The sequence below is a fragment of the Euwallacea fornicatus genome, chromosome 12 (genome assembly GCF_040115645.1).
Source record: "Euwallacea fornicatus isolate EFF26 chromosome 12, ASM4011564v1, whole genome shotgun sequence".
Classification (NCBI taxonomy): domain Eukaryota; kingdom Metazoa; phylum Arthropoda; class Insecta; order Coleoptera; family Curculionidae; genus Euwallacea; species Euwallacea fornicatus.
The window spans coordinates 4,739,653-4,753,363 of record NC_089552.1 but is presented as its reverse complement, the minus strand read 5'-3'; the positions used below and the strand labels follow the sequence as shown (position 1 = coordinate 4,753,363).

General features: G+C 35.1%; 2 protein-coding genes across 2 annotated transcripts in view; one reads left to right on the top strand and one right to left on the bottom strand.

The window, feature by feature from the left end:
• The window catches only part of vex (somatomedin B and thrombospondin type 1 domain containing protein vexed), a 191,206-nt gene extending 184,817 nt beyond the window's left edge, over window positions 1-6,389 (bottom strand). Inside the window, exon 1 of the mRNA XM_066288494.1 lies at window positions 5,589-6,389. Within this exon, the coding sequence (XP_066144591.1) occupies window positions 5,589-5,835 (247 nt within the window). The 5' untranslated portion in view covers window positions 5,836-6,389. The remainder of the gene's footprint in view (window positions 1-5,588) is intronic.
• Window positions 1-13,711, top strand: part of LOC136342547 (eukaryotic translation initiation factor 4E transporter-like) — a 102,692-nt gene that overhangs the window by 32,556 nt on the left and 56,425 nt on the right. The gene's annotated exons all lie outside the window — the stretch shown is intronic.

Below are 13,711 nucleotides of genomic sequence, written 5' to 3'. Positions count from 1 at the left end.
GGGCAAATCTTCATTCAAGAAGTTTTGATACTTTATTCCATTTAATGAGCCATTAATGAAATATGGACCAATTATTTTATTGCCAAGTATTCCACACCAAACATTTACAGACCACGGTCGTTGATTAGCTACTTGTTGTATCCAGTGAGGATTTTCCGTAGACCAGTAGAGCATATTTCTTAAATTTACTTGTCCGTGATTCGTGAAGCTGGCTTCATCCGTAAAGAGGACACATTTTAAAAAATTTTGGTTTTCGTTCAATTTTTGCAATGTCCATTCACAAAATTGTGGAGAATTCTTAATGCACTTGCTCGCGATATCCCTGAATCTAACGATAATATTCTTGTACTTAAATGTGGATTTACATTCACAGCAGCTAAAATAGCAATTTCGTTGTTTTCGTGAGTAACTGCTTTTAAACGCTGTTTTTTTCGAGGTTTAATACAACCAATTTCTTTAAAAACCTTTACAACGCGATAAAATGTGGACAGGGATGGCGTTTCTCTATTAGGAAAGCGATTCCTATAAGTTTCGACAGCAGTCTGATAATCCAAAGACGCCCCATATGCAAAAATCATATCAATTCTTACTTCATTAGATAATGCACTCATGGTGAAAACTGAGATTCAAAATAACACAATAAGCAATTTAACAAGTACTACTTTTACACCATTTCAGAAGTAAAACTGAGGTTTTTCGTTTTATTTATCGGTACTGCCTAGATAAAAATATCATCAATAAAAAATTTACAATTTCTTTCACTGTCTTTGTAAACGATATGAAATTTACTTTTTGTCACAGACGGTTTTATTTCTTTAAACTATCGGAGGTACCCAAAAAAACCAACAAGTTTCCATTAAAAATATGAAAGACACAATGCTTTCTTTCAGAATCAGAATAAAACAATTTTTTCTGATTACAGCGCCATCTGTGGCGAATCGAAAAAAAAGTTTCAGACAAACTCCAAGTAATTTTTATCGTAAAATTCAAATCTGCTATAAAAAATGAGGGTTGCCATTTGAGATTTCAAAGTTACCCCCGCCCCAACCCCAAGTGAAAGAGTTGGGAAGTCATGGTTAGTGTTATATCGTGGATCCATTCGAGACAAAACACTTTCATTTGAAACTTTTTTCAATCTGATGCGTAATTTTCGAGATATCCCGATTTGTCAGGTTAAATGGACCACCCGGTATATTCAAATAATAATAAAATATGGATTCGTAACGAGCAACGTGCGAATTTTATATTTTAAATTTCTCACCCAATGTTGAGCATTATTCTGTTAGAATTGCAATTCTAAAACTGAAGAGCCGATGTTCAACTTAACAATGATTTATCGCTTTGATCGGAAGAAACTCACAAAATACCTAAAAAGCGATGATATTCCGAAAATTGATATTTACCTTCTTACGTTCCTAGTAAATATATTTTTTTATTTTTCGTGTTCCACATACAGGCAAGATATTCCATAAAGCCAAACAAACATGTCACCATGGCCACATATTTTTGGAACCGTCCGCATACTGCTCACTATTTTGTATTCAAATTTCTGAAATTACCCATTCAAGCACTTGTAGTCCTTTCTTAACTTCAATAATAAGCTGGTTAACGTTTTCCCAAAATATCAGGATTAACCCTGTACAATCACGAAACGTCACTGTTTAACAACTGTGCGTGTGGTTTCATTTTCTTTAATAAGCTTAATTTGCCGTGATTCGCGGTTAACCTTCCATAGAGATATATATCTCTAATTACCTTTTTCTGGACGGGTTTATGGCTCACATATTTTTACGTTCTTAAACACATTTCGTTCCTTCCGTTTAAATATGATGATTACGTTTTAAATTATTAAAACGCATATTCATTTAATTAAACTTCCATTTACTAATCAAGTTTCACCGAATATAAAATATTTTGCATTTCACAGCTGAACACCTCAGAAATTTAAAGATATTAATTACTTTTGTCTCACAGAACACAAAAAACACTTTCTCGAGCCCGAGTAACCTGTTAGCGATATTTCGACATCCGGGCTCAAGAAGCTGATTTTTTTAAAAGAATCATCTCAAAATAAAACAACTAAAATAAAAGTAGTAATAAAATTGCGTAAAAAAAGAAAAATGTTTCTCGTGTTAAAGCATTCGTGATTTTGCATGTTTTACTGGTGCATCATGCTTTAGCTAGTTAACAATGATATCGTGCCTACAGACAAAATTTATCGAATAAAACATGAAGGCTCTTGTATTCTCTAGGATAAAACCATCAATTTAAATTTTAACTGTCGATCAGGATATTTTGAAATGATCCAAACATAACATTAATTTATCAATTTTTAGTTATTGAAACTGACTTCTTAGACCCAAACGACATCATAGCCCTAAGTATACAGGTACATCAAGACGAATTAACAGGCGTCCGGTCTAATATGTAGTCATCACAAAAATGTTAAAAATCGATGAAATCGAGCTATTTAGGTTTACAAAACCGCAGAGTTTGAAACCATCTCTGATTATTGCAAATTTTGAGGAACACGATTTGTTTGTTGAGAAACATAAATATAACACAACAGTAATACAAATAGTTCAATAGATCATCCAGCAAGCCCTAACACATGTGGACACCATTCAGTTATTGACAAAAAATCAAAGCGTGGGTAATTTTACCAAGAGGATAATTTCCATAGAAATTATCAAATAAAGGGACGTTAGTGGTTAGTACCTTCATTTCCATGCGTCACAACAGAGGCGGAGACACGTACACTTCCTCCATTCATTCTGCCTGGCAAAAGATTTCCGACAATATAGTAGATAGAACGATGTTTTGGGCATTTGTCCAGCTGAATATGAGTCGGCCTCACGTTTGATTTGCTAAATTTCGTCTGGATGCTATTATTGTGTTATAATTTAATCGTTGTTTGATTAAGCAAAAGCCTTGGCAAAAGCACTCAATATAATTTAAAAAAAAGACCATTCCGTACCCAAAAAAAATTTTTTTTTAATTAAACATGCAACTAAAATCCTTTGTTCTGCGTTCCCATAACTAAAATGGAATTTTCATATTATTCTTGTTTACAATTTAGATATAGCCAGTGCACTAATTAACTGTATCTGGTTAGCCTTGATGTTTTCATATTCTTCTTTTATGCCCATTCTGTCCAAATTGCAAAGACGTGCTAAAGTCTGAAAGTAAATCGTTGAAGTATGTGTTATACGGTTCCATTTTTCCCCTGCTGTCCTAACAGATTCTAGACATCGTCTATGGAGTCATATTTGTCAGTTTTACAAAAACAAGAAAACAACGGTTTCTCACTCGTGATTTATATTGTCAATTGGAGTGTTTGATGACGTTTTCGTTTGTCCACCAGATTTCGGGAAATCCATCAGTAACTTATTACTTCTTAATTGGCGTTACTCGTAACATTAATCAAATCCCAAAATTACGTTTGTTCCAAAAGCTCCCCCAAAAACGCAAAGCTCTGTTCAAATTTCACCGCTTATAAATTACATGTAATAATACTGACCATCTCTGACGTAAATATAACTTGGATGGAGCTGAAAAGCTATAAGACCATTAAAAAAAATTATATTCCAGAGAGGAGGTCCTTCAACTCGTCTTATTGTACTCCCGGACATTCCATTCCATTCGGTCTCGAGGCGATTGTCTGCCTCGTCTGTCTACCAAAAAATGTGTTTATTATGCCCGATGAGTCTATTTTTGTTTGCATTCGCCTCATACTCGCATATAGAGAATGCATGAAACAACGCCAACGCTCGCTTATAATAACATGGAATATAAACAAATGGTACAGCTTTGAGGTGGGGTTTCCCTCGTTTGCCGCGAAAGAGCACTGACCAGCTATTAATAACCGATCGGTAGTAACAAACAAATGTTTAGAAACCTGAATAAAAATTAGGGGAGCAATATTGAATTTCAAAGATTTGTTTCGACACATGAAATGTCCAGAATATAATTTCAAAATATCCTTTGTTGCAAAATGTGTTTCAACGCTGGAATAAAAGTCGTTCGTAAAATTGTTGCATCGTTTGATTCCGGTAATTCTCTATTTAATTATAGAGAGTGCGGATATGCCTCTAGGGTTACTATAATGGTGGACTTTGTGTAATTCACAGTTTTGAAAAATAAAAAAAAATATTTGTACCAATCACATTTAGCAATGAATCGAAGAGATCGATTGCTGAGTTGGTACGTTTCGAAGTAGCTACGTTCTTCGAGCCACAGAGCATCCTTGAATAAAATCTGGCTGTCGATCGCATCCTATCATTGAAGCTCTTACCTATCTACTTTCAAGCTGTCCCTAGAATAAAGAATGACACGTATTGTACAGTGAGTCGAAGATGAGCAAGTGCAGCATGAGAATCTCGTAAACGATAACAGATGGTTATATCGAAAAAAATTCATATTCCTTTGAATATGAATTATTGCTTTAATAATTTCACAATACAAACAGATCTACAAATGTAGGTTTGTTATTCGGTTATTTTATTTATTTAAAATGGTCCAATTTCTGTTTTATTGTTTTCCCGAGTTATGGGAAGCGATACACAAAAGTTAAAACCACTTTTCCATTGCAATTTTTCAAAAGCCGCATAGTTCCATGACATTTTGGTCGTTGAGAATGATTATCGACTTTTTTTCTCAGCATGGCCTCGGTAACATTTTTGTCAATTTTCAGACAAGTTTTTATTCCAAACTCACTAGTTTATCACACAAAATAATTTACGCAAAGTTTTAATTACTTTTTTGGCTACTCTGTTATTGTCAGTTGTTGCAGAACGCACGAATGAAAAGGTATACCCCGAAATAATACTGCCAAATCGTAAAATTTTGAACGATTCGTCAGAAATCTTAAGCTGTAATAACAACTTAAAAAAACTGGTAATTGGCGGTAATACACGCTGTAGCAAGCAACAACCACAGCATGGAATGTTAGCAGGTACTGCAAATAGAGAAACACCGCTTCACCAACCGCAAGTGTCCCAAAACCAACAAATTACGGAATTAAAAAAATTATTTCGGCACTCGGTACAAAATAAACAAACAACTATTATAGAGAACAAGATTTGCCGAATCGCTTTATGTTTACCCTCCAGCACTCAATACTTGTTGTGCCTTTATCCCTAGGACACCGTGTGTATAGTATTTTTCATTGTTACCACGAATATAGGTAGTAAACGACGACTTTTTCGCGTTTCCAACTTTTTAATTCCCTTTCGCATCACCTTGAAATTCTTTTAAAAAATGTTAGCAATTATGAGGTTTCAACATTCATGAACGCAAGTGGCGCTCTTCGTTCCTCGCAGTTTCGGCATAGATTCACACACGTTTGTGTTTTGTGCGACGATTTTGCGCAAATCTACAAAAAAAAATCAACCAAACCAAATTGGTTTTTCTATTTGGTAGATATGCCTCATCCCATAGATAGTTCGACAGTGTCTATCGAATGGGAGAATCCAGAACCAACGTATTTGGCAAAGATAAATTTGTTGTAACAATTCATAAATTTTTTAGTGAGTCAGCATAATGTAAAACAGGTTCATTTAGACTAAATCGAACTCTAATTCCCTTACCTCCGCAGGCATCCTTGAAATCTGGACAGCAATCTCCAAGTTTCAAACAGGCGTGATCACAATAGCACGGTTTATCGCTCAGGTCCTCGATAATCGCATTAATCGGCGCTTTTTGTACCACACAAGAGGAATCGCGACCGGTACAACATAATTTCGCTTCCTTGCAACTACCCCCGAAGGCGTCGCCACACAGAAAACTTAAAGAAACTACTAAAATTGATAATTTTTCAAAACCTCCCGCGGCCATAATACAACCAAAAATTTTGACCGAAAACAAAAAAAATTGATTTCAGACGGATTTGCTTTTAAAAAAGGCAATAGTCGAAAAAAACTGAAGTCAAATCGTGTTAAGGGTGGTTTTACGCGTGCACGTGAGGGTAGAAGCGATGTGAAGAACGGCACGCGACCGCTTCGATGTGAAGTCTGCGCTGCAGTGAAGCCTTCGCTGAAAACTGAAAACGGTCCCGAAGAGCTGAAAACCGGACTTTTCGGTCCTTTGTGGGGGAGTACGTTACAGACTTGTTGGGTTTGCGTCTATGGTCCACGTGCTGCTCGTGCTCATGATGGGTTGTTTACTTGGGACTGTTTGACTGGGCAAGGTGCTTTCCAGCGGCGTATCGCTGAAGGGTGTTAAATTTATCAGACTGAACACCGATTTATTGATGGCTAGAGGATAATGACTTTCCCGGAGTCTATTGCGATGTGTTACTCAGAGATAAAATGTTTCGGAAATGAACATCAGAATATCGAAGTTTGTGATCTTGTCCTTTTTCTATTCCGCTGTGAACTTTGGAATTTGCGTCAACTATGAATCCATCTTATTTGATAATTTGAAGTTTCAAAAACTTTAAATAGATCATTCCTCGAGCTACGGTCAGTTGCTAGAAAGAGACACAGAGTGTTTCACGCGTTTAGGCGTGTTTTTTAGACAGTTCTAAGAGAATGTTATATCAATAAAATTGAAATACTGCAACCTTCGCTTATAACGAACCTTAAGAAACCATCGAAAATAGTTCGGTATCAGCAATAGTGGTTATGAATATCATTATCATCATCAATTACATCAATATTTTTATTACTATCATTTTCGGAAGAAGTCGATCATAATTGCTTTTTAAAGCATGGTCACTCTGGTCCACAGACTGCAATTTGGAACTTGTATTTAGTTGCAAAGAAAGATTCTTATTATACAGCACTCGTTCAACACTTGTACAGACCCAACTAATAAACCAAACCAACCTCCCCCTCCCTCATCTGCAACGTTTTCGGGAAATCCCTTGCATACTCGGTGAAGCACCGATTTAAGTTGACTACAATCGAAAACTTTGCCATTATACAATAATACATTAAAGTTCATTTTATCGAAAAGTGCACTACAAACGGGTTCGTTTAAAGAAAACATTACTCTACAGAGTTTAGAATATCGATTCCTGGTTGACACCCCAGTAAAAAGAGTTTCAGTGTTGCCAGATTTTTAAAACACCTAAGATTACTTTTTATTACAAAATGGAAGTATCACACTCAGTAATTTAACCAATATTTTGTGTTTTTATTTACTTTTTAAAATATTTTTACATAAATTCATTTGACTAGACAAGAGTCAAGTGACAAACAACAGTACCTTATAAGTTCATACCTATTTAATATTTTTCGTCTTTCGAGCTCCATTCTATTACTATAAATAAAGAACTATCGTTGGACTTATGTACGCTTTATACCATAAAAACTTTATTATATGAAGAGTAATAATTGTTATGAACCAAATTTGATACACAGCACAAAGAATAAATGAAAATTGAATTAAATATACATTTTTACATCCAAATAAGGTGTCGAAGGAGATTAACAAAAAACCTCTGAAAGGAAATGTTTTGTTTTAATCAAGATCTCGTCAAATAAGTAATACTTTTTCTCGATTTCGTTAGACTAAGTTATTTTATACAGGTCGTTTTTTGGACATGAGTCATGGAGGATTCAATGGAATATTATATTTATTGCTGCTTGTTTTTCCAAACGAGCCGTAAGCAAAAATTACCCAACATGTAGTCATAATTAATGAAGCTAGTTGATATATTTTTCAGCTCCTACGAAGATGTAACAGAAACGATCACGATATTTAAAAAAAAAACAACTAAATGCATTGCCTTGAAATCCCCATAGCTCATGATAAACAAATACTCGGTGCATATTTTACACTGTTATGCTTAATAATAAGAATATACTTTAAAGCAATTTGTCAGATTTTTGTCAGAACCCTCCTCCCCCTCCCACACATAAATCCTGGATTCGCGACTCTTTCCCGTAATCCCAAATTTATTGCATGTCGCACTGGCTGGTTATAGTCGAACATCTGCTAGAGCGTTACGCGCGTTCACGAGAATTTTGATTTTCCTTTTGGGTTTTTCTTATAGAACTCTTTATTTGGTTTTTGTGAATTTTATGCATGTGATTGTATGACCAATTAATTTTCTTTTTGGAATTCCATGACAGTCACAGAATTTTTTTCCCTACGACTGTCAGAATATTGAGTTGTTAACGGTTCAAAAATAATATCGAAATACCTCCGATTGTAATTTACTTTCATTTTCCACGGACCGTACCCACAAAAATAAGGAAATATGCTTATTCCTCACGGTTTCATGACAGTATTTTGTGACAGATCTATTTTAATATTGTCTCATTACAGATTGTTCGAGATTATGAAAGCATTTGTTTACAAACTTGTTAAGTACAATTACCTTCGGACGACGGTAAATGCGATGGTCAAACTCCCTGAGATTCAAAGAAAGTCTGGCTGTGAGACGGACATTTTAGTTTGAATTTCGGCATCAATGGTGGGATACCATGAATGATGGCAATTTTAAAGCCATCGACTTATACCGACAATAAACAAATAAAATGAAGCAAACAAAAAATTGTTTAACAAAACCATTGTATTGTTGTATGTATCAGGGAACGATTGTTTAGTGTAAAAATTTCAGTTGTTAAATAATTTAACTAAAACTTATGAAGACTAAAAATTTCAAAGCGTGAAATAATTTGAATTATTCATTTATTTTTATAGCTGCATATCAATTTTTGCATCAGAAATATTTTACATTTTGACTGAGAGAATTCGAATTATTTTTTTGCCGTTTTAAAGTTCCAAAGCTCATTTAGAACACTTGTGACATTTAACCACACACACAATGATAACTAATAAATATCGTTTACTGTCGTTCTTAATAAAATACGCTGATAAAATTATTTTTTAACTTTAACTTGATATCTCGAATGTAAAGTATTATTTAGTATAATACGAATAAAGTAATCATCATTTACGTGACAACTGCAAAAATTTATACTTTACCCCACGCTAATTCCAAGTGCATTGAACGACGCCAAGGGAATTTCTGTCAACCATCCAGTGCGGTAAAAACACTTTCGTACGTGTTTGATATAATATTTTGCGGGTACACATGTGTCAACTTTGCTGCATATGTGTGGCAAAAATTGTTTGGAAATTGCCTTGTCATTAAATAATAAAGTTGGTGGTATGTGCCTGTCCATTTATGTTACAAATAGACAACGTTTTAATTGGCACGCCACTGTTAGAAAGGCAACAATTTCTTAAGAGGTTACACAGCAGGTAGATTTGAGAATTGATAATCTGTTTTCAAATATTAAGTAGGTACAAACATAAACGTAAATCTGTAAAAGTAGACACTTGCACCAAGTTTTATCTCAGGAATGCAGAAAAACATTATTTTTTTATGTCGAAAACGATGGTCAGAACATGGAGCATATCTACTAACTCACTCAAATTTAACAATAATTCCATGAACAAATGTCAAACTGTAAACTACTGAATCGGCATTAGCAGCACACTGTATAAATTTCAGTAGAACAGAGGCCAATATGAAATTACAATTTTTGAAACGTGAAATCGTACGTTGCCCGTTAAAAAACATACTGTTTTATTCATTATGGTTGTGAAATACGTTATTATGGTCTTAACGTAACAATTAAAAACGTGAGGGTTCAAAATCTGACAAAAATTAATAATAATTTTATAAATCTCTTCGTGTCGTGAGACTGTTGCCTTGAATAAAGAACTTTTCTCTCATTTTACCAAGGCTGAACTTCGACATTCTATATCAGAAATATACAGTGTATTCAAAATTTAAAATATCCTAATATATGCTTATCTCGGACACTTTCTTTAATACACAATGTGTCGACGATAAGGGTGTATCGAATTAACTTTCCATATCTTCAATATAAAAAACTTTTACAAATTAAATATCTACATATATTATTTTGTGTCGTATATCGATAGTACGACCTAGGAAATGTACCTTTACAAAAGGACGGTTGCAAAGTTTTTTGCATGTTTTGGAAGAATATCAGTTCTTAGATGACTCAATCAAATGTTATCGCAGCAACAAATAGGATGTTTCCTATATGGAATAAAGTAATAATCGGGATAATCGAGCGTTCTTTTGTTTCAAAAGATCGTGAAATATATTACTAGTGTACCTGCGTAAGTGGGCTTTCCCACTTACGCAGAAACTTGGCGTCGAATAACCATAATTTAGTAAGAGGAAGGGTTTGGAGCTTACAAGTGATAGTTACAGGTAAATGAATCATTTTGCCATATCATTTTTTTTTGTTTTTACCTAGCTCTTCCCATAACTCGGCGAAAAATTAAATAAAAATTGTAAAATTTTGTTTTTTTTTAAATGACTGGGAAAACGAAAATAATTTAGCAAATCAGTTATTATTGTGAAACTACTTTTTTGAACGCGCAACTTTTTTCTCGTTTCCCATTGATATTATAACCTCCTAATGCACGAAAAAAAGAGTTTAAACAGCTCTAAATATTCTATGAACATATATGATAGACTATAAATTTCTGGTATATTTATAGAAAATAAAATTTCAAGCATATTCTAACATAGAACAAAACTTACTGACGAAAGCATGCCTTTTCAAGTACTCGATCATTATTGGAGACTTCAACCTCAACAGAAACAAGACAAGACAACTGGACAGGTTCTTAGAAAACTCCGACTTTATAAAACAACATACACCACCAACTTTCCTGATGCCAGAGAACCAAGACACAACGCCAGACGTACTAATTCACACAAGAAACCTTACAAATAACATAAACAATATACACCTAACCAACGAGCTAGGATCCGATCACTTGGCCATAGTCCTTAACATTGATCTGGAACAGACACGACCTTCACTTTCTGAAGAAAGGACTAAGAAATTAGACCTCAACAGGACAGACACGGACAAAGTAAAGCAGCATGTACACGAATATGTACAAACACAAAGAGAACCAATCTCTATAGTGAACTTGCAGCAACAATTATTCTTGGCGATTGAGAAATTTACCCCTCTAGTGAGAAACCCATTTTACCAACATACAATACCTAACTTCATCTTAAGACTTATTAAAAACAAAAGAGACCTATACAGACAATACATGATAACCCAGGACAATGAGCTGAAAAGAGGGATGAACAGCCTAAACAGAAATATTAAAACACTGCTTTACCAATTCAGACAGGAAAAATGGCTCGAAGCCTGCCAAGGAATTGAACAAGACAACGGAAAGTCATACTGGCAGAAAATAAAAAGACTGTCGCGATACAAAAAAAACAACAACATAGACACCATTTACGAAAACGGGGTAGAACATCACTCAAACAAAGACAAGGCCGATGCATTCGCCGGACACTTTCAGAAAGCTTTCACAACTTCCCAAAACCCTAACTTCGATAAGCAAAACTGGACCCTGATAAATGACTGGTATGACAGCTATTTTAACCAAGATGCAGACCACACATACCACACAATCACGGACACTGAATACGAAGAAGCACTGACTCACATGAAAGACACAGCACCGGGGAGAGACAACATTAAAAGTAAGGTGCTGAAAAACCTAACTCCACAAACTCATGAGCTCATACAAAAATCACTTAACGACTGCATCGCAACTAAGACAATACCAGATACGTGGAAAGCAGGCATAATCATACCCATCCCCAAAAACGGACTGAATACCACACTAACACAAAACTACCGGCCCATTACACTACTCCCGGTGATAAGTAAAGTTTATGAACACATATTAAAAAACAGACTACAAAAACTGATCGGACAGCACATACCAGCACACCAATTCGGATTTAAACAAAAACATTCGACTGTTCATCCCCTTTTCATACTAACCAACAACATACAAACAACACACCTCAGCGGCAGGAAATCAGCATGTTTATTCATGGATATTAACAAAGCATTTGACAGTGTTTGGCACAAAGGTCTACTATACAAACTATACAAACTTAAAACACCAACGTACCTACTTAAAATAATAAAAAATCTACTCGAAAACAGACAATTGGAAGTACGCATTAACAACACTCTCTCCTTTCCTTTTTCTCCCGAACAAGGGCTTCCACAAGGATCGCCACTCTCCCCCCTTCTTTATAACGTCTATTGCCATGACATATACAACCACAATCGGCTAGACAAAAAGCACATCGACAAAACTGCATACATACTACAATACGCGGACGATACGGCATTGATTGCACACGACAAAACTACCGCGAAAGCCGTAGCAAAACTACAAACACTAACGGACAACACTATGGCGTGGTTCTACAAATGGCGGCTAATACCGAACGCCACTAAAAACCAATTGATAATACCAAATTATCAAATTAAAGACAATTCACCGGCAATAATGGCGGACGGTCACAGGACTGAACCAAGACACTACATAAAATATTTGGGAATAACAACAGACAATAAGCTGAAATTTACGAAACACATACAAAATGCGAGGACTGAAATTATAAAAAGGACAAAGCACTTTAGAGCACTCACATACAAGAACAAGGGAATCAGTACCAGAACAGCAACCAAAATATATAAAGCCATTTGTAGGCCGCTGCTTGACTACGGACACATTCTCAGAGCAAACGCTACCGACAAAACCAGAAAGCATATACAGACCACGGAACAAATAGCACTTAGACTGATCACCAAGATAAGAAATCCCTCAAACCCCTTACACAACCCATCCAACGAACTCCTCTATGAACGGACACGGATGACAAGAATAACGGAAAGACTCAGACAATTACAGACCAAATGGAAAAACAATCCTCACAACTGGAACATACTGAACCCACTGTGCCTAACAAGACCAAACAGACAATCCCGCTATCTTTTCCCAGCTGCCTCCTTGTTAGAACACCTAACCTAACACCACCCTTCTTTTTATTTTCATTTTTTTTATTGTTAATTATTACTATCCTTTACTGTTAAGCAAATTTCTTTTTCTCTTCTCTATCAAATGTACACACACAGACGGAAAGACCAATCGGTCGATAGCCTATTTCTTGAGAAATAAAGATCGGTTATACATATATATAAAATTTCAAGAACATAAAAGTAGCAAAACAAAGTTGTCCAGACGGAATTCTCGCTGCGCTCACCCGCCAATTTGTCTGAGAATACAACAATTGAGGAAAAACGACAGGAATTTAACTCTTTAAAACTTCAAAATTCGATATCGCTGACAAAATTTCACGTGTTAAAATTTTAACCCTACGTTGGCCTTTGTTCTACCACTCTTCCCGTTCTAAAACCTGGAAAATCTTAATATTAACAAAATTAACATGTTTCAAAAAACAATGGTGATGATGACGACATGGTGATAGATAAGTTTGCTAGGAAAATAATGAGCCATATACGTATTACTATTAAACTGTTATTCAACTGTGTTAAACAAATACGAGGGAACGTACTTCACACTTTACAGTAATGGAGTCTTTTAAAGCTATTACTGGAAAGTATAATGCACAAACTACGATAGACCGTTTGCTTACTGTCTCAAGATTATAGCTAACTTCAACGCTGAATGAAGAGTACGTGATTTACTTACCGCTCTAGGCAGGTAAATAAGTTCAGTTAGACCTAGCAACCGAGAAATACAATATTCTGTGTAGTATATTCAATTACATATGTAAACATTATCAAAATTCTCTGCCGTTTCCATTTTAAAAAAGCTACATTTCAGCCACAGTATCTGAAAGGATGAAAATACCAGG